Source organism: Chaetodon trifascialis, chromosome 9 (genome assembly GCF_039877785.1).
Source record: "Chaetodon trifascialis isolate fChaTrf1 chromosome 9, fChaTrf1.hap1, whole genome shotgun sequence".
Taxonomy (NCBI): domain Eukaryota; kingdom Metazoa; phylum Chordata; class Actinopteri; order Chaetodontiformes; family Chaetodontidae; genus Chaetodon; species Chaetodon trifascialis.
The window spans coordinates 19,156,495-19,177,828 of NC_092064.1; the positions used below are offsets into that span (position 1 = coordinate 19,156,495).

The 21,334-nt window shown below is 44.0% G+C and overlaps 2 protein-coding genes across 3 annotated transcripts; one reads left to right on the forward strand and one right to left on the reverse strand.

Annotated features, from left to right (window-relative positions):
• Nucleotides 1-254: 254 nt before the first annotated feature.
• rtn2a (reticulon 2a) lies at nucleotides 255-13,430 on the reverse strand. Of its 2 annotated transcripts, XM_070971157.1 has the most exons (10): nucleotides 13,022-13,430; nucleotides 12,105-12,158; nucleotides 11,017-11,583; nucleotides 9,685-9,891; nucleotides 5,773-5,980; nucleotides 4,962-5,100; nucleotides 3,646-3,715; nucleotides 3,503-3,549; nucleotides 3,355-3,413; nucleotides 255-2,612 (listed from the first exon to the last, which is right to left on the reverse strand). In XM_070971157.1, the coding sequence occupies exons 1-10, from the start codon at nucleotides 13,050-13,052 to the stop codon at nucleotides 2,537-2,539; spliced, it is 1,458 nt and encodes a 485-aa protein (XP_070827258.1). In that variant the 5' UTR covers nucleotides 13,053-13,430; the 3' UTR covers nucleotides 255-2,536. The 2 variants fall into 2 exon arrangements, with proteins under 2 accessions (XP_070827258.1, XP_070827259.1); XM_070971158.1 differs by lacking the exons at nucleotides 9,685-9,891; nucleotides 11,017-11,583; nucleotides 12,105-12,158; nucleotides 13,022-13,430 and adding an exon at nucleotides 8,359-8,400.
• An 823-nt stretch (nucleotides 13,431-14,253) lies between these two features.
• Nucleotides 14,254-20,777, forward strand: ppm1na (protein phosphatase, Mg2+/Mn2+ dependent, 1Na (putative)). The gene is made up of 7 exons (XM_070971271.1): nucleotides 14,254-14,266; nucleotides 15,743-16,380; nucleotides 17,492-18,063; nucleotides 19,610-19,727; nucleotides 19,815-19,929; nucleotides 20,025-20,088; nucleotides 20,581-20,777. The coding sequence occupies exons 2-7, from the start codon at nucleotides 15,975-15,977 to the stop codon at nucleotides 20,611-20,613; spliced, it is 1,308 nt and encodes a 435-aa protein (XP_070827372.1). The 5' UTR covers nucleotides 14,254-14,266; nucleotides 15,743-15,974; the 3' UTR covers nucleotides 20,614-20,777.
• Nucleotides 20,778-21,334: the final 557 nt, after the last annotated feature.

Here is a 21,334-nt window from a genome sequence, read left to right on the forward strand (position 1 = left end):
GTAGGGTAGAAATGAATACACCCTGGGAAAAAGACAAAAAGTGTGGAGTTTCTGCTCTGACAATAATCTATATGAGCCCATACAGGAATCTCTGGGGGTCTGAGCTGAAAATCCAGTGTAGGGGCCCACGTAAAGTACAGTTTGTGTAAATGCAGGTCACATGTTACAATCTCTACCCATGCAAAGGTCCATTTTCCATTAAAGTTGTGAATCTCATACTGAAAAAGTCACACTATACACTTGTTTTATCTTTTCAGTGTGTTTATTTCTCCAAGATTAAAACTCTAGTCATTTTCAAGAATACAAAATTATCAGTGTCCTACTGTAATGCATGTAATGAACTAAATGTAACTGGAAGTTCCTCTCCTGTTTGGATTTCATTTATCTTTCATCCACACAGCGAATATAAAAACTCAAGCACGAGGTGGTCTAGTACTACGAAAATGACGAGTGTGAGTAGGTTAACAGCAGTTTTTGTTTAAATATAGTTCGACAAGACAGATCTCAGTGAATGAACCCTTTTGCAATAGCCAAGCTGCGTGGATAGGGAAGGAAATTAGGGCCTTTAATTTCACTGCCATCGCCATTCTCTTTGTTGAAGTCCGTTTTGGAAGAAATCCAAGACGAAACAAAACATTGCAGCAGAACAGAAAACTGCTACAGGAGGCCGGTGTGTGTACAACTACTGTAGGTCCAATACTAAGCAGCACATGACGTCTAAGGCTAAAGTGCCATCATGTCTGGGTTCATGGATCATTTCTGTCCACATAACATTGCTTTCACTGCAGCACACAGGTAAACTATGCAATAATAAGGCAGAGGAACAGACACATTTTGGTGAGAGCTTTAAAAGCAAGCACTAAAGGGAAATGTGGGTATCCTGAATAATTTTAATATTCCTAAAATGGATCTACTTACAATTCTGTATAAGATACCTTGATCATGGCACACATGTACTATCACACAAGTATCGTCCACGTACAAAACACCATTCTCAGGAAGGCAATGGTCGGGCAATGAGACGTGATTTGCTGTGGGAGAAGTTGCTGTAAGCTCTTGTCAGCAGTTGTAAGCACTGTGAGTCAGATCATGCACTGTAACCTGCAGTTAGAAAGGCACCTGCTGTATGTCGCTCCCACGCTCCCTCACATCACATTAAGAGCTCAGAGAGGATATCTGTCTGAAAGCTTCTTCTTCTATCATCAATCCATCCGATCCTAAACCCAACACTGACGCCTTAAGATCCTCAGATGCCCCGTCAAATGGGGAACTTCCTGTTAAGTGATTGCCTTCCATTCATTACCATGTCTGTCTCTCTGAATATTATGTTTCCATTTCAATCAGTGAATGAGGAAAAGCAGCATCCAGTGACGAATGCAATGTATAACCCTGATTCCAAAAAGGCTGGGACGCCGTGTGAAACATAAATAAAACAGAATGTGATAATTTCCTAATAGTACTCGATTGAAAACAGTGCAAAGACAATATATTTAATAAATTACCTAATCAATTGATTGGTAACATTCCAAACAGGCTCATTGGTAACAGGTGATAGTCTCATGATTGGGTATGAAAGGGGCATCCTGGAAAGGCTCAGCTGCTCACAGGCAAGGATGGAGCCAGGTTCATCACTTTGTGAACACATGAGGGATATTAGTACATGGGCTTGGGAAGACTTTATAAAACTGTTGTCGGTAAACAGTTTGATTGCAAATGATGGCATTCTGATTTTATTTACACAGCGTCCCAACTTTTTTGGAGTCTGGTTTGAAGTAACAAAGAAGATACGAGCAGAAAAAAAAGCATGATCTGTGTGAATGACAGTGGATACCTGTGTGGATGACAAGAAAGCGAAAGTTTTGCAAAATAAAGAAGACATGTGACTTTAATTGCTTTTAGGTTTCATTTCAGCAAGCTGCATGTCAGGAATTACACACACACACATGAACACACTCTCACTTGCATACACACAAATAAACTGTCATGAGAATGAATATGCATGTGCTGACACATGCATCCTTAATTGCCAGTGTTATGCTGCCATGAATGATTATCACCCCTCACTGATTTCCCTTCTCTCAGGTGAGCAGCTGTCGGTGTGGGAACTTCTCATTCCTGGTCTCAGTGCCTCATGTGGACAACAACTCTCAACCATCTAAGACACTTCTTAAGTCATTTTAACATATTGAAAACAGTGAATATTTCCAAGGATGGTCACATACAACAAGCTGAGTCGTTGAATCTTTCCACCTCCGACGTCAGCAGCAAGAGTCTCATCCAGGGTTCATACACCTTGACTTCACCTTGATTAAGTGTTAACCCAAACCCCGACCTCTAACCCCAAAACTTAGATACACTTAGAGTATAAAGTACCATGCGTGCTCCTCATCATTGTCCGTTTAAGTAACCTCCCTTCCCTTCCCGAGTCTCTGGAGCTCCGTCTCTCTGGAGCTCTGAACGCAGACTGCTGGGTAAGACATCTGAGTGACAGCCTGTAACTCTGGGAGCTTTTCTTTAAGTTCTTGTCCGTCATTGTTTACTGGTTTTTGGGTTTGGCGCCACCAGGAGTTGGGTCAGGAGGAGGGCCACCACCCTGGGCAAGTCTCTGAAAGCTGTGACAGAGAATGAGAGTTAGTTAGTGCTTCTGTAGATCGACAGATTTAGAGACTGGCCCAGTACCAACATTGTGGTTTTAAGCCAAACATCCTTTTAACAGCAATATTGAGAAATATTTTCATTTCCTAAAAATGTTATCAGACAATCCCGCATAATCACATCAGTACACCTACAGTATGTTCTTTCAGACAGCTCACTTTAATTGCTTAATCAATCCTATTACCGCTCCCAGCCTCTGAACGTGTGCTTGTTTTCCATCGTCATTTCATTTCACTTGTAGTGCAGCATTGTTGATCCTTCTTAATTCATTATGTGGAAATTACATAAACCCAGCACAGCATCTGAGCTCTACTGAGCCATGTTTTTACATGAGTGACAGGATGTCTTCATTAAGCGAGCGTGTCCCCGAGAGCTCTGATAAAGGCACTAGTCACAAATACCAAGTGTGGGTACCCTTCACGTCAGCTGATGGTGAGAGTTCTTATGGTGAGAGCTCACTGCACTGCAACTTCAGAAATCACACGAAAATGGACAAGACACGAGCAAATGTCCCAGACGTGCTCATTAGTTTTTTGTGTCCTCTGCATGTTTTGTCAGACTTGTGTTTGCATGTGTCTTTTGAAGTTGCAGTGCAGTGAGCTCTCAGGGCCACCGTCCTCACTGCCTCAGACAGAAAATCAGAAATCAGTCGACCTGTTTTGATGGCAACATTGTGCCAGAAGATGGCGCCATACTCACATGTCCTTGACATTGTCAACTTGGGCCTGGATTTTTGCGACAACGCTGTCCACCTGCTCCTGTGAAATAACAGAAATACGGACAAATAGATGATTATGGGTATGAAAATAAAAGACCAGTGAAAAGGTTTAAGCGAGAGAGTTATTACCTGGCGTTGTCTGTAGAAAAGTGGCAGAGAAAAGACAGCGATCACACCTGGAGAAGAAAGAAGAAAAGCAGAGCAGTTAATGTGATAGTCTAACAGTATGTGAATAAATTCCATATTTCCAGCAGGGGGTGGCTGTCTCTTACTGATGATGAGCAGAGTAAGGCCATTGCACAGGTCTCCAAGGTACGTCACTAGGTACATCAGAACCAGGAGCTAAAGAGGACCAGCAGCAGAGAGTCAGTTTAACTCCCATCAACGGTGAGTCCAGATGTCAAGCAAACCCTGCAGCACTGCTCCATGTTAATTTCATTCTGTTAGAAAGCAGTAAATCATGCTGCAGTGCTTCGTATTTCCCTGCATTGTATTATATTATGGTTATCTATCACCTGTCTCAATAAAATGATCGATACCAGCATAATTTTCTCTAACCAAGTACGGGATTCCCAGTATGGGTTTCAGTGTTTCTCCTTATATCTGACAGTGTCACAGCACTTTGTGTGGTATCCAGTGTTGCCCTGATATGGGACACCCCAGTCTCAGATGGAAAGAGAATCCATCTTACCCGAGGGCGTCCGTGTTCCTCTTCCAGTGTGCTATGTCACATACCAGCCAGGTCAGGGTTGAAACTGTCAGATCTTGGTGGTTTAGGGGCTCATTTAGCTCATACCGACTCACCATTTACTGTTAATGCATTAAGTCCGTTTGCTCACAAACTGCTGCTGTTAATTACTGAAATGCCGCAATTACATTAAAGATGAACTGACTGATTTTTTGCTGACATTTGATGTGCATTCATTTAAACTGATATCCGATCATGATACACCAGTGAAGTTTAGTGCTGCTTTTATCCTCCTTCTGTCCAGTTTGGGGTTAAATTTGTCTCATTGAAGCACTATTTAAGTAAAAAGCAAAGAATATAGACTGCGTTTGCACCCATGTGATGCTGACAGATACATTTAGGCTTGATAAAGTTAACATGATGCTTTGGCTCGCTAACAAGCGAGGCGCACCCAGAGGCAGGATAAAAGCACAGATGAAAAAAGCAAGGCAGACTGCCTCCTTTTTGTGCTGCGAGCACCAATTCAAATTCATTCAAAGCGATTTTTTCCAAAGGGACTGATTGATTTTCACATGATTACCAAATATTTGTCATTGGGGCTGACAGTTGCCGTCAGTGATATTGCCTTAATTTAAGAGCAGGGTCTTCAGCTCTGAGTTAGCATAATGAGAGAGACGGTTGGCATGGCGATGCTGTCATCTCCAATGATGAAGGGGGGAAGATGACAGATGATGGAGCAAATGAAAGAATGTAGAGACGGACTGATGTCTGGGTTAATGAGGGGAAGAGGTTCTGGATGGGATGAAGTAAATCTCTGGGAACAGGTCATTAAGAGTGAGGGAGAACAGCATGCACGCACACACACTCGCACACACACACACGCACGCTGGCTTAACTCACCTTCAGCGACTCAAAGAGGTTTTGAACAAAAAAGAGTCCCTTCAGAGTGTCTGCAGCAGACAGAGCCATGACGATCACTTTCTGCATATAGAGGTCGGCCTCCTCTCCACTGAAACTGATGTCCAGGTCCAAGTATGTCCTGAGAGGAAAGGAGACAACCAAAAGAGGACATGAGAGGCAGAAAAAAGGACTGAGAAGGACTGAAGTATTGACGAGAAACAGGAACGTTCACTCTTATTCCTCTCTGTGTCGTCATCTGTTGTCTAAATAATGAAGTTTAACGACACAATGATTCACGTTCTTTGGCTGCAATCCTTCAAGCCCAAATATAAATCTCCTCCTGTCCCTGTGTCAGTGTCCAGAGGTCACAAGGTCCTAGCTTGTCAATTTGCTGGCTGCCCACCAAGCTGTCTATAATCAATTCAGCTGTCATACACAAGAAGGGGCATCGCTGAGAATAATTAACAGTTGGCTGTTTATTAAGGAAAACTCAGAAAAAAATAATAAAAACACATATTTACAGTACAAGCACACACACACCAACACACCACAAGCTTATTTTTGCAATTATTCTAACTGCCTGAACCTCAACATAAGCCCAACTATGCTAACAGGAACACACCACCGATTAATAACCTCAATTGGAGCCACTAAATACTTTATTATTGGAAATAAGTACAGCAAATCTGCTTCAAGGAAAGAAAATAGGAACTAGACTGGAAATGGACTGTTTTGGAGAACATGACTGAATCCAATGAATCCACCCGTGTGTGTGGTGTCATTTTGACTTGACCACACTCCTCGTTCTTACTTGAAGGGGTGCTCTCCATCGCCCCAGCTGAGGATGTAGAGGAGTTGGTAGTAGATGCGCACAGAGATGGTGAAGCACATGACAGCGAGGGAGACTGTGGAGACCACAGTGATGATGCTGAGCTGGAACAGGGACAGCAGACCGACCACTAACCCTGTTAGCACCATGCCTGTTCGCTCTGTGTCCTTCCAGTAGATTAGGTCCATCACTGGAAGACGGTGAGAGTGCAGGGATGCGAAGGAAAGGTTAAGACAGGTGAAACAATAACAGGTCGAGGGTGATAAACAGGCATTAGATACTGTTGGAACTGTACCAGTCACAAAACTTAATAGTCAGATGTGTGTAAAAATCATACACAAGCTGGTTCATTATTGTTTGAGCTGCACACAGCTGGCAGCATTATGAGTTGCTGCATCCTTCCTGGTTTTCACAGAGCAGCTGCAGCAACATCACTCAGCCTCCAGTCCTTCCAAAAGGTCTTTCAGTTTTCGAGGGGGAACCAGGAAGAGTGGCAGGAAGATGCAGCAGTTCCGACATAGTTATGTAGGAAGCGAGGCCGGAGTGGAAGGGGGAGACGTGAGGCAGAGAGGGATTTCCAGCCTCCAGCACGAGAGAACTCACACACACACACACACACACACACACACACACACACACACACACACACACACACACACACACACAGCAGCCACGAGGACATGTCAGCTCAAGCTCCAGCTAAATTTAGGCCTCAGATGAAAGAGGGAGGCAAGCGTTGGAGCAGAGTTTAAACACAGCCTTTCACAGCACCTGCCGACAGACGTCAGGCCGTCAGCAGTCACTTTTCCACACCCTGGTGGAGTCTCTCTCTCTGTCACTCAGCAACAGCTGGCATGGAGACTGAGGCGTCCATAGAGTCATCCTTTGCAAGTGTGGACAATGTCAATATATATAGTAGATATGATCTCATCATTTCTCTATGAATGCTAACATGTTGCACTATAAGACTTGGAAAACTGTAAATCTAGAAGCTATAGCGCGCAGCCCACAGTGTTGTGTAATTACAGGGTATGTTGTGTGGTGCCGCACTGTCAGACAGGGATAGCTCTTTGTGCTCGTCATTCAGTGAAATGCTAAGCCTCAGCATTAGAATAAAGGGAAGCCTCTTTGAATAGAGTGCACTGACAGCAGGTGGGTTATTTATAAGCGTCACTGCACACAATTAATACCCATGATGCCCCTGGAACACACCTGTCGAACGTGTTTGTTCTGCTGTCATTCTGGGACACTCAGCAATTGGTATCAGAGTAGGCGACCATTTTAATAAGAACAATATAAGGAAACCAACACTTAGAGAACTGAAAGCATCTAATCTTGGAAGAATGTCTACAGTAAACAAAGGACAGATCAAAGATACAAGTTTGATCCCCGGCTTCCAGTCTTTATGCTAAGCTAAGCTAACTGGCTGCTTGCTCCAGCTTCACCTTTTCTTGTCAAACTCTCGGCAAGAAAGCAAAACAGAGTATTGCCCAAAATGTCAAACTGTTCCTTTAAACCCAACACAAGCCGTCACATAAGCATCATAAACGAGCATTATCTACAACTTGTGGGAGAAAACATGGATTTTTACAACTAACCTCAACTAAATCTATTGTACCAACATACATCAGGTCATGTCAATATATCATTATATTAGAAGTAATTAACTAATTTCCTTTTGTCTCACTTCAGCTGCTGGAAAAAAATGTTAGGACACTGTCTGTAGCAAAAAACACAATCCAACCAGCAGAATTTCATTTAGTGCACTAACAGTTTGAGTTACTTATTATAGAAATGAGTATTGAGGGAGTGACTAAAGATCAATGATCCAATCAAGCAATAAATTTAGCAACTGGCCAAGTGACGAATCAGAACATAAATCACATGGCTCATTTTATGTCAACCCAACCTGACATCATCTTATTTCAACATCAACATGCATCTCGTTTGGTCCGGGTCATGTCAGCTTAATCACATGTGTCCAGGAAACCTCATAGTACTACAGTGTGAGATGTCTCTGCTCGTGCCAGCTCTTCAGTCCAAACAGGAAACACTAAAATGTGAGTGAACCCAGCCAGCAAAGTTATCACCCATTGCAACAACTCTCTTGCAAAAAGCATGCGACAACAGGACAGTTTCGACTCATTTGAATGGCTGTTGCTGATTCAAATTAAGGCCAGCGATATGGAGATATGGAGACTGCCCTGCTGTATCTGAACAGCTCATCAATGAAAAGCCAAACACACCTCGAGCTGACAGGAACTGCCGTCTGTGGACATTCTGCTTGCAAAATTATCAAAGAGAAGCGAGAAATCTGCTCAATTCCCACCTTCAGTCCCCTGATAGTCCGGCTTTCTCACCGCTACACCACAGTCCCAAAGCTCAACAGTCCGCCACAGAAGACGCGCTTTCCACCCCTTCACACTTCAATCTATAGCTTTCCTCTCTCCTCTCACTGAAATCAGCTCTTTGCAGTCAGTTCACGACTGTAAGTGAACACCTAAACATCGTCTGCATGGTTAGACCATCTCAAATTCTCCTCTTTTTGCTTTAAGCACAAGGTCTTACCTTTGCTGGCCATTTTGCTTGCGGCTCCAGAGTTTCCCCTCACACCCTCTGTCCCTCTCTCTTTCCCGCTGTGCTCCTGTTGCCCCCCTGAGCTGTTTTTGGCCACCCCCTGCTCGCTCAGCAGTCCAAAGGCCTGACAGCCCAAAATAATCTTGTTCGCAGCACCGCCCACCACTCTTCAAGACTCCAAGAGCTTCACACATGAAAAAATTATCCACAATCACGCAATAAAGTTACTATATGTTTTTCCTGGATGCCAAAGTTCAATCTGAAGAGGCAGAATTTGTTTTTTCTTTGAACTCAGATAGATCAGATATAGAGCTGTGATGGCATTCATGTGCCATCCAACACCTGAAACAGGAGAATCAGGGCTTATTTTCTGTTATGTCACCAAGCCAAACCTTTCTGTGCAACCATGACTGATAACAAACAGATGAGTAATGCTGCTTGAAATGAAGCATTTTTCACTGAAAAAACTTTATGGTGGAAATTTGCTATTTGGTTCCACTTTATTATTCATCTGTTTCTGAATTTCTGGAAAATGGAGATGCTGTTGGTGATTCAGAGGTCTGCAACCAGGTTGAGAACAACAGCACAACCAGCTGAACAACAACTTGAACTATGATTCAGAAATGGTTTGATCAGAGACTAAAGTGTTGAATCAGACCGTGCAATCAATGCTGGAATTTGATAATTGCCAGTTTTCAACACATTTCAGTCGCTAAAAACCCCCAGTGAGGTTTAGAAATGTGATGCTCCAACAGATGCATGTGTGCTATTTATTCAGGACACCCTAAACTCTGTCATCAGCCTGACCACCCATTAATCAGCAGTCTGACTCTTTACTCCCCCCGCACCCGAACATCCACTAAAATAAGACGGAGCTCTACTCTGACTGAAGGTCCACTTAAAATGCCATCAAGCTGGAAGACCGCTGCTATCTCTCTCGTGCTCTCTCTCTCCCCCTTTCTCTGTGTTTCACTCGCTCCTAGTGCCAACCAGCTCCCACAAACCTGCATATGAAGAAATTGCAGACACACACACACACACACGCACACCTGTCTGTCATTCTGTGTGTGTGTTTGTGTCAAACAGTGATGCACTCTGACATCAGCGGTGATGTGCCAGGAATGCTTTCCCCACAATTAGCCAATAATTCCTGAAATCCCAAGAGGGGGTTACTACGTCTATGCTGAAATCTGATCTTTTCTTTATTCAAAGTATTGATCAACTGGCTCAAAGAAAAAGATCTCGCTCAGCACAAGGACAGAGGCAGAGATGGAGGGAGGTGGACGAATGAGACAGGCACAGATGTGACTCTTGTACCTGCTATGTGGGTGCACACTGTCGTGTCCTCTGACAGGTTAAGTGCTGAGAACCAGTGATCGCTGACCAGCTGTTCCTGAGAGTTTCGACCAATGGCAGCCGCCGACGAGGACGCCGGGCCTCTGGGTCGCACAGATGTCAGCAGCTTGACTGAAATGGTTTCCCTGGCGATGGGAGACTCTGGCTCGGGGGTCGGCGAGGCTGCCGCTGCCGGGAAACAGAGACAGAAGATGATGTCACTATCATGATGACATCACCGCTGACTTGCCGGGCATGCTCAGCTCTGCTGAAGCAACTGACGACGATATTAAATCACATTTTGAAAACCACATGATTTGGACTGCCTTGTGTTGTGGTTCCAGATTTAGGTCAAGACATTTCCTCCTTTACCCATAAAGACTCCTCAGGAAACAGCATTCAGGGAAATAATATCTGTTGCATGAGTCTGATAATGTGAAATGTTTCACTATTTTCATGACCTAGATATTGCTGTGGAGTAATTTAGAGCTACAGACCATGGGATATTACGAGTCTGATGATGATGGTGATGGTATGTCAGCATTTTTGGCTACTTATTTTGCATATTCTGATATGGCTGATAATAAATCGGTTGGGCTCCTTTCATCATTCTCATGATACAGCTGACAGCACCTTGCATCAGTCAACGCATCATGTCACATCTAAATTAATAAATACAGACTGAGGAAAAAGGTGAGCTGCTTAAACATGTGAACATTTCCAAAAATCCTACGTCATACGTGTGATCAGTTATAGTTTTACTGTCTGTTTTCCAGGTTGGACAGAGGCTAGTTCAAGAACTGTAAAATAAGAACATTCTGATGATAAAACACTAAATATTTACTACACTCCCACACAGGAAGATCATAAAATGCCTCCGATGACTTTTGACCGCTATTGACTCGTAGTCAAGTCTTGTCAAGTCCGCCTCCAGAAAAGACATTTGAGTTCATCGTAAGTCAGACTACATCCAGCTTCTGGCATAGAACGGTTTGACAATCATGACCGCAGACAGGGAGGTGGCATCAGGAAGAATGAGCAGCACCAAAAAGACGGGAGAGACTTCACATTATTTTGTGAAGCAAAAACCAGATGCTACAACCTTCAGTACAGGATTTAAGCCTGAGAAGCGTCCTCTGAATTAACGAAGCCCAATCAGAAACCTGTTGGACCAATAGGTGAGCTAGTGGAAGTTTGGAAGATATTGGACAAGATGTTTTACTTTACTTGAGCAAATGGCCTCTATTTGTTGAGAAGCTATCACTAAGTCTTTGTTCACTAAGAACCTCCTCACACGTTCCTCCTGCTCCTCACCCTGAAGTATCTGTGAAGGGCTCTGATGCTGGGAAGACAGGGACAGAGTGGGAGGCTGGATGGTCAGACCGCTGGGAGTCTCCTCTCTTTGGATTCCTGCGTCTCCCCCCTGAGTGTCTGGGTCCACATTTTGGGGAGAGGGCTGGATTGTGATAGTTTGTCTGTGCTGCTCCCTCCTCATCGCTGGACTCGCCGTACTCGCCTCCTGCTGCTCCCTCCTCTCTGACGCTTCCTCCTCTTCCTCTCGACCGAGGAAGGCTTGAGGGTCCCATTCTACGTCGGGGGAGTCCAGCAGTGTTTCCAGCGTGTCGGTGCGGATCAAAGGAGTGCGACTGCCCCGAGAGCCGCCCCTGCGACGGAGGTGTCGCGCTGCTCCCACCGCTTCGGCCTCGGCGATGGCGATGTAAGAGAAAGTAAGCTCGAAGGAGTTCTGACGTGGCGTGCCCCAGATGGATGGGGATGAAGCCAGTCCCTCATCATCATCTGGATCCCCATCTCCCCCCTCGTCGTCGTCAGACCATTCCCTGGCTGTTTGCAGCTCGCACATCTCGGACTCCTCGTTTCCGCCTGAATGGAGACAGAACAAAGAAATGTGGTCGCCCCAATGCAACGAGAGACAGAAAACAGAGAAAGAAAATAATGCAGATAAACATTCTGAGCAGAGGAGCAATTTACTACACTTGGCACTTTATTCAGTTATATAGACTGCTGCTAACAGTGTGGATATTAGTTCAGCACAATACAAAGACTGTGATTTCACTTTTAATAAATAGATATGTCAGATGAAAGCAGCAGGTGTGTCATTTGATGTCAGGGAGAAAAAGGTGTGACATCTACAGTGAATGAAACCCTCTTTGATAAATGCATAAACTCTCTCTCCTTCCAAAACATGGCTGTGATCAAAATGTGCTGCTGTGTTTACCCATAGCTCTTCGGTGCTCGTTTTTCAGAGGAGAGAGAGGTGCTCAGATGCATTCCTCAGATGTTAAGTTCAAAAGAAAAGGCTTTCAGGAAGCAGGAATCTCTTCTTTTTATCAAGCATTCTGCGACAGAATTTCTTGGTGGATGGACAGTGTCTGCTTCCTTACCATCGGTGCATGGAGGCGTAGAGTCTGGAGTGGACGCCACAGAGCCATATTCCTCTGGAAGAAAACAGCATTTTACATAAATCTACCACCATCTTCCACCACATGTGCCTCTCAAAATAGTCAACATAGATGTCCTAATATGAAATTATTATTAGCATAAAAGCTCCAACAAAACGTGCGGAACCTGGTACCTAAAAGATATAAGAGTGAGCTTTATATGATTTAAGAGTTCAGCTAATCAACAAATAATAACCTCTGCAGAAAATAACATTACGATCCCCTAAAAGGATGGGACAAGTTCAGTTGCATACTGTAGGTCAGTGAATATAGATTCCTGTACTCCCAGAGCTAAAGTGGCAGCAGTAAAGGCCTTCACTACATTAGATAGCCAAGCATGACATTAGCTAATAAATCAACTCCAGGCAGAGCAAAGAATGCAGCATAATCTCTCCTGCACATGTATGAACGCGTGCAAATCATCAAAAAACGCTTTAATCTAACTGCAGGGGATATCAGCCGAAAACAAAAAGACAAAAAGATGAAATTAAACCCAGATATGAAAGCACAACAGAAGCTTTCAGGGAGAAACAACTTGCATCCTCGCCTGCAAAGCCCTCTCTCACACAACACACACAAACATCTGCAAATCAACGGGAGGCAGCAACAACAGAGCAGCTCTCCCTCTGCACTGCATCCATGCATTCGGCCATGTGTTTATTAAAGGTGGGAGCAGGAAAGAGAATGGAAAGGAGGCAGGGAGGGGAGGGGAGTGGGGGGGCTAATACAAACGATGCTTACAGCAGTTAGCAAGGAAAGATGCTGAGCTGGAACATGTGACGATGGTGTGGCTAGACAAACAAATGCAGACCTCCCACACGGCAACACAGATGGAAACAGCAGAACAAAAGCAGACTCACGGCAGTGGGAGAATCCTAAAACCTGGCCCATACTCCATCAAGGCATCGCTGGGCCCATCCAGTCTGGAAGCCCCCCCCTCCTCTGCTGCCGGCTCTCACTGTGGATGTACTCCCTCTCCTCCTCCTCCTCTCTCTGTTTCTCGGTCGTGTGATGAGCAGCTTCCTCGCTCTCCTGCCTCCCGCTCTGTCACTCAGCAGCCCCGCCCTGCCTGCCTCCCTCTACCGTCCTCCCTCCTCCCTCCATCTCCTCTTGCATCATTATGACTGCAGCGGTAGTAAGGTACACTACAGCAAAGGGAGAGAAGCATGAATGTGTGTCCCTGTGTCTGCCTGTTGTCGTCTCCCATTCATAGCTGATCTGTCTCTCTCTCTTTCCCTCTCTCTCTCTCTCTCTCTCTCTCTCTCCGTCGTCATGTGATTTCATCTCAGGATCTTATAGGGGCAGGCTGCAGGCGAAGGAGTAATAAGCCATTAATAATGAATAACACAAGCGTTTACAAAACATACACAGAGACAGATACATTTAAAGATGGACAGAACAGGCTGAAGCTCCAGTTCAGGTCCATAAGTTAGCAGCATGTCAGGTTTGTCAGCTTTGGTACGCTTTAGTGGCATGTATCATATCTCTGTGTCCCATATAAGAAACATTACTGTTTCATCTCATCTGTGTAAACAATCCACACTAAAATGCATCTTAAAAGCTGGAGTATAAATAATGTACACACTCAACCAAAAGCTTTTTTTTTTGCAATGCAATACGAGGCCTGTGCAACAGTGAAAAGCAGGGGGCAGCATCGTGTAGCTGTAACTGCTGCAGCTACAAACTGGATCATGATTCATTGCTGAGGGTTAAAGAAGCAAATGAAGGAGCTGTGTGCGAGGCATTATTAACAATAGAGTATAAGACATTTAAAGCAAGACAATGTAACTTTTGATGGAGGGCAAAAAAGAAATATTTATTTTACAAAGCAAAAGTTGTTTTCATGAGGCATTAAAGAACCACTGCTCAACTCGATGCACTCAGGGGTTTTCTGCTCAACTCCTGCATGTCTGATATGAGCAGTAGCATTTTAAGGTTAATATAAGCTAATGTTTGTATATTTTAGATTGATAACCCAAACCCTATCTCCCACAGAATGAGTATTCAGCTACTCAACACTGCCCCCGCCCAGCCACAGTTCGTTGCATCAAACTCTGAAGAACTCTGTACCCAAAGCATTACTCAAGCAGGCGTCTGATAGTCAAGTCTTAAAGATTATAAAAGATTATAAATACATCTCTGCAAACAGGCATCTTCCCAGATGGCTTCAAAACAGCTGTTATAAATCCTTTACTGAAGAAACCCAGACAAGATGGTGAAGCACTCAGTAACTCCAAACTGGTCGATATCCAACCTTCCATTCATCAGTAACATACTGGAAAAGACAGTTTCAGTGCAAATGGCAAAAGTCATTTCTTAAAGAAAACAATATCCTGGAGGATTTTCAGTCAGGCTTTAGACCAGAACACAGCACTGAAACTGCTCTGAATAAAATGATCAGCAGCCTCAGACTTAATTCTAATGAAAATAAAGTCTCACTTCTTGTCCTGTTAGACCTAAGTGCAGCATTTTAGGGAAGCAATTCATTGTTGTTGTTGTTGTTGTTGTTGTTGTTGTTGTTGTTGTTGTTGTTGTTGTTGTTGTTGTTGTTGTTGTTATCAGATGCCAAGTTGAGAGGAATGACTGTGTTTGACTGGCTCTGATTTTTTAGGAAACGGACGGACTGCTTTATGGTCTAAAACTTAAATCTCATGTTACCTTCCTTCGTTATCCTGGTTGCTGTGTGCATGCTCAGTCTTCACTGGATAAATAAAGGTAAACAAACATGCTTCACCTAGAACACCAAGCAGAAACCAACATCAGCTGGTAAAAGGTTTAGTCCTACTTATAGCTAGATTGTCACACATATAGTCTTTAACACGATTAACCCTCAACAGTTCATACATGTAAACTCAGTCAGGTGCTCCAAATACACAGCAGTTAATGGGATTAAGACACACACACATCGAGTGACAACATGGAATCAGTAAGTCACATCCAGGACAGGGTGGACTGTACAAAGTTTGTCATTTAATTTGGCTATGTAGCAGCTGTTCTGGGGTGGTAGAGTTTCTTATTCTGTTCTCATATGTATTTCACCTCTCTGAACATCACTCTTTCCTAAATTTCATCACTGTTTCACCTCATGTGATATCAGACATTGTTCATCACTAAGCCAGACTAATTGAACTTGCTTTGTGGGACTGTGCAGGCTCCTAGGCAGACTCCACCTCCTGATAAACACCATGTGACCTGATCAAAGTAGCTACAGGCTGAGATGTGTTTGTTTCTTCAACTGCTGTTCCCAAGGTGTGCAGTATTAGTGTATTGTGATTGTCCCTCACTGATACAAATTAGCTAAATGCTGAATGAATCTGGATTAAAAATTTCTTGTTTCAGACAATAATCCTCATAAGGAGACTGATTGGGGACCCCTCTGTGTTTGTGTAAAATGTTATGCTCATAATCCATGCATGTGTGCAGACACAGGCAAGGTGATAATCCAGCAGTGTTACACAGACAGAGCAGAGAGGCAGCAGGTGGGGGCAGAGCAGAAGGATAAACCAACAGAAATAGAGCTGGGCTGATACAGGACGGGTAAGCAGGAGGAGGGAGACGTAGAAACAGAGAGAAAGAGAGAGGAAGCAAGGACAGGAATGATCCTGATATTTTTTAACAGAAAACCACTGCAGTTTTCCTTTTGACAGGACAATACTTATTTAAAGTGCCTCTTTGTTTACCTGCTTGGGGAGCCACAGCTTAGCTGCTGCGCTGGACCTGTTGCGGAAAACACAGGGCCGGAGGAGGGGCACCAGGAGGAGACGGGCTGCTGCCAGGTCGAGCAGGAAGCTTGAGCACAGGCTACGCGGGGTGATGAGGACGGCCAGGAGGGCCAGCAATGTGGAGGTGCCCTCCTTCCTCCGCCAGCTGGTCAAAGAGACGGAGAAGATGGTCACGTTCTTCTTCAAAGGGGGGACCCGGGAACCGGGGACTGGGGAGGAGGACAATTCGGATGAGGACGACTCCATGCCGAGCCCGTACCTGGAGCGTCCCATCTTGGAGAAGCAGGTGTCAGAGGGGGGCTCTGAGTCGGGGTTAAACTATGCCGTGGCGAGCATGCAGGGCTGGAGGGCTCAGATGGAGGATGCCCACACCTGCATGCCTCGGCTGAGAGGAGAGCTGACAGAGTGGGGATACTTTGCTGTTTTTGATGGACATGCAGGCACCACTGTGGCACAGTACTGCTCCAGAAACCTGCTGGATCACATCCTGGTGACAGGTACAGAACAATTAGTGACTAATGAGATGAATCTAATCAGTCAAGATGGTAAAACTCAATCTGTGGCACTGTTTGGAAGGGATGTACTTATGACATCTAGCTCTTTGCTCTTGCAGTAAGTCACAGCCAAAGCATCTATCAAATGAATGGATGTACTATCATGTAAAGAAGAGACAGAGCGTCAATGTCAGTTAAAAAGAAACCCTTCGATGGAATGGTTATACACATGGAAACAGACTTAGTCCATGAAAGAAACTAAAAACAGACTAAATAAAAGCCAAAACAATCCAGGTGATTAGATTGGAAATCTAACATACCACAGTGTATACAGAGTACTGAAAGTTGATAAAAACACATACAATATAATGTGCGTGTCATCTTTCAAAAGAAGAGTTCTGGATATTTGGGTATTTTTCTTTGCAGCAGTGAATAGAAAAAAAAAGAATCGCCAAGTGCTTGCTCATGGGGGAATTGTTGGTTTCTTTGTAGATAAAAGAGCTTGGTCTGTACCAGCTCTATATGGAAAGTGTCCTGAGACAACTTCTGTTGTGATTTGGTGCTATACAAATAAATAAAATAAATTGAAAAATAAATTGAATAAAGTAATGACGAAGCTTCAGGGGTCGAACAAGCCTGCAAATAATTTTGGGGATCAAGACTAAATGCAGATGCTGAGATTAAGACTAGAAATCATAACATGAAAATCTGTGATCTTTAATCTGTAACTCTCATCTATCAAGGCCAGGTTACTCTTGAAAATGACATTTCTCGGCTTTCTTGGTTAAATAAATGTGAAAAATGTGTGTGTATCTAACACTAAACATCCGGCGCCTTTGTGTCGGCCATGTTGGTGCACCCACAGATGATGTCTGTTCTCTGCAGTGGATGTTTTAGTTCTCTGACCTTCCAGCATGCTGTTCAATATTGCGTTTCATAAATCAAACACAAGACAGACCCCCAGTTTAAACCGTACCTGGGTCCATGTGTGTCAGCCTCTAAACAAACACGGCAGTGCCAGAAACCCTAACCCTAACCCCTAACCCTAACCCTAACCCTCCAGTATGGTGTGAATCTATCTTAAAACCAAATGTTTCTCCCTCATTTCCCACAGGTGGGATTAAAGCCAACGAGGACCCCGAGCAGGTGAAGGAGGGCATCCGTGAAGGCTTCCTGGACATCGATCGCCACATGCACAAACTGGCTCGCCAGGACAATTGGGACCGCAGTGGCTCCACTGCAGCAGCTGTCATGATTTCACCGCGCTACATTTACTTTATCAACTGTGGGGACTCCCGCACCCTGCTCTGCCATAACGGCCAGGTGGTCTTCTACACGGAGGACCACAAGCCCTTCAACCCCAGAGAAAAGGAGCGCATCCAGAACGCCGGAGGCTCTGTGACCCTGCAGAGAGTCAACGGCTCGCTGGCCGTTTCTAGAGCACTGGGAGACTTTGACTTCAAGGAGGTGGACTGGAGGCCACAGACAGAACAGCTAGTGTCACCGGAGCCAGAGGTGTATGAGCTGGAGAGGACGCCCCAAGATGAGTTCCTCATTCTAGCATGTGACGGCGTGTGGGACGCCATTGGCAATGAGGAACTGTGCGCCTTCGTGCGCAGCCGTCTGCGGGTGTGCGATGACCTGAGAGAGATTTGCACCCAAGTCATTGACCTCTGTCTCTATAAGGTGAGAGGTCAACACCACAATGGTGGTGGATGAAACAATTAAAGATTCAGTTTGTCCCACGTACATTTTGTGTGGATGGTTTCCACAAAGCGTCTTATTTACTGTTTGTCAGAGCAGCGTATGGGTCACCCTGTAGCTCAGAGGAACTCCTCCCTGTTTCTCCAAACTCAGCTCACGGGATTTCCCTGAAACACACAGAATTACAGCAGGTGGATTTATGAATGGGAAGCTTTACCTTAAGCAGAGCGTGTTGTATACAGGTGTACGCTGCGGGCAGGGTCGCTGTGAGGAGGAATTACACTGATGTTGTTATGCAAGTTTCTCCTGCAGGTCTCCTTAATGCTTGTTAGCAGCTGCCCGGCTGAACACTGACGAGTCCGCCCTATAAATAGCTGTATTAAGGCATCCTGGGGACATGCGACAGGCGGGATACACATGGCTCGGATTAGGGTTGAATGTGAGTCTGTTGACGGGAGCTCAGCGTTACCGCTCCATACACAGCGGCTCAGAGGCTTTATCCTGGCCGGGATGGGATGTTTCGTATTTCACCTAAAAAAAGGCTTGCTGTGCTGTACTACTGATATATCGCATGTTCCAGGACACACACCTCCATCACTGACAGGCTGATCGGTGTAAAACTGCAAAGACTTCACAGGAATACAGGATCTTTGAGGCTGATACTGATACTGAGTCCAACAAAAGATAGATTAGCTGATAAATATCGTTGTACCAGATCAGTTTCTGAATGACCTCAAACCTCCAGTAGTTTGGTATTTCTGCTCTGCGATTTCTTGAAACTTATCGGCCAGCAGAATCCAATCTATCTGCAATTACCTAACATCGGGTAATATAGTTAGCAACATGTCTATATATCAGGACTATCATCATCTTCCATAAGTACTTCAATGTGGCATCATTAAGATCAACTGTCCAAACTAAAACATATCTGCAATCCCACCTGACACAGACATCAGACATCAGTTCCCTCACATCTTCCCTTTTAGTTGGGTCTATTTCAAGAGGTGGAAGAAATATTAAGATCCTTTAAGTAAAGGTCCAGTGTGAAAATACACTACTACTACAATACTGCATTCAAAAGTATTGTTAGTGAATTTATGTAAAGTATCAAGCAAAATTAGTCATTATTCAGGCTGAACAAGGGCCCAGGCTAAAGTTGCATATCATAGATTTTTAGATTATAATTAATGAATTAACACATAAGCAGGGTTTTAATTTAACACCTGGTTGAGGTGGAGCTAAAGAAGCATTTAAATGTACAGTATAACCAGCCATAATGTGTTATTTATATGTTCATTTAATCTTAATCTGCAGATTACTAGCAGCTATCAGTAACCAGCTGTCAAATAAATCAATAAACGGTCTAAAATGTCCCTCTGAAAGTACAAGAAGCATAAAATAGATACACTCACAGTAGAAGAATCCCTAAATGTAAATGCACTTAATTATCCTCCACCACAGTCTATCTCATTTTAACTTGGATTAAAACTCCAGTCTCCTCTGATAACTCTGTGCTCTCTCTCTGCAGGGTAGCTTGGACAACATCAGCATCATCATTATTTGCTTCCCTGGCGCCCCCCAGGTGTCGCAGGAGGCACTGCAGCAGGAGGCAGAGCTGGAGCAACAGATCGACGCCAAAGTGGAAGGTGACTTGATGCAAAGTCCCACAATAGAACTCTCTACACGTCAGACTGCTGATAGCTCATGGCTTTATGACTGTTTTGATTCCACAGAAATCATCCAGATGATGAGGTCCAGAGATGAGGACCCCGACCTTCTGTATGTCATCAAATTCCTGGCTGCAGAAGAGATGCCCGGGCTGCCACCAGGAGGAGGCATCACCAGCAAGTGAGCCTGAGCAATAACCCCTCTCCCCCCCATTAAAACACATGAGTATTTCTTAGGAGTCTAAACCAATAATACCACTATTTCTCCCTTTACAGGCGAGACTGTATCATCTCTGCATATCAGAAACATATCATGACTCTCAGATCTCAGGAGCCAATGGTAAGACATATGAGTCACATGGCATCTCATAATACTATGTATTCTGAGGCTGCGCCAAAGGATTATTTTCATTGATTCATTCGTCGATTCGTTTTTCAGTTCATTGATTGCCCATTTTGTCTATAAAATGCCAGAAAACAGTAAAAAAAAAAAAACTCCTATACAATATCCTTAAGCAGGGAGATGTCATTAAATGTCTTGTTTTACCTGACTAACAAAGACATGAACTGCTTTTTTTTGTCATCGATGAACCAAGTCATTGCAAAAATACATGATTAATCGATAATAATTGTCACTTGAGGCTGTGGGAATGATGGAAATAACAAAATTGTCAAAAAGTACACAAAAGTACAATTGTTTTTGAAATAAACGAACCGCCAGTCAAGACCTTTGATTTTGACCTTTGACATCAAAGTACTCTCTGCTCTCAGCATGTGTTACATTTACAACGTATTCACTGTTCAGCGTTATTATTGTCTGATGGTGTTTCAGGACATTGAGGGATCGGAGGAGGACTCAAACTAAAGCCGTTACCATGGAAACTGAGTCATCGCCAGCCTCACCATCTCCATGGAGACCATCTTAACGGAGAAACTTTAGATGAGCACTAGGCTAAAGAGGGATCCTCTGTTTAATATATTATATTTTAGCATTTATTTCCAGTTAATTAAAGTGAAATTTGAATCAAAGACCTGCTGTGTTTTCTGTCTATAATACTGGCACGATATTTTCAATAATGATTTGTTATTGAAATAGAGAATTTAATACTATTCAGTTCCCGATAGAGGCATTATTAGGCTTATAATTTTACATTACTGTGTGACTGATACTGTACACAAGCTGAACACGTGGAAAACAAGTAATCTGACACCAAAAACCCCAAAAGACCACTGCACTGTTCAAGAAAGGCATCTCAGATTTACGTGCCTGCACGAGGGCTGCATGCGAATCAGAGAGTCTCGTGAGGAAACGCAGCACCTCTCAGTAAATAATTACTTTGCACGATGCTGTCAGGTAGCAAAGGTGACACGGATCGCGATGACTTGTTACAACAAGAACATAAACACATGTTATGAGAGAAGAAAGCCAGAGACACAAAAAGGACAAAGAAGGCACGAGAGAGCTGGAGAAAGAGGTGGAGGTGGGGGGGGGGGTTAGAACACCGTACTGGGGAAAGAGGATGGGATGCTCCCAGGAATTAGCACACATACCTCATTAAATGTGGACCCCTCTGGCACTTTAGAGT

Excerpts from the sequence above, each read along its gene's own strand:
- rtn2a (XM_070971157.1), bottom strand. The coding sequence starts at position 13,052 with ATGGGCCAGGTTTTAGGATTCTCCCACTGCC. Across the intron at positions 9,892-11,016 it reads CCCTTCACAGATACTTCAGG|CGGCAGCCTCGCCGACCCCC; the intron begins GTGAGGAGCAGG and ends GTTTCCCGGCAG. Across the intron at positions 3,716-4,961 it reads ACCTCTTTGAGTCGCTGAAG|CTCCTGGTTCTGATGTACCT; the intron begins GTGAGTTAAGCC and ends GGTCCTCTTTAG.
- ppm1na (XM_070971271.1), top strand. The coding sequence starts at position 15,975 with ATGAGGACGGCCAGGAGGGCCAGCAATGTGGAGGTGCCCTCCTTCCTC. Across the intron at positions 19,728-19,814 it reads GATCGACGCCAAAGTGGAAG|AAATCATCCAGATGATGAGG; the intron begins GTGACTTGATGC and ends TTGATTCCACAG. Across the intron at positions 20,089-20,580 it reads TCAGATCTCAGGAGCCAATG|GACATTGAGGGATCGGAGGA; the intron begins GTAAGACATATG and ends ATGGTGTTTCAG.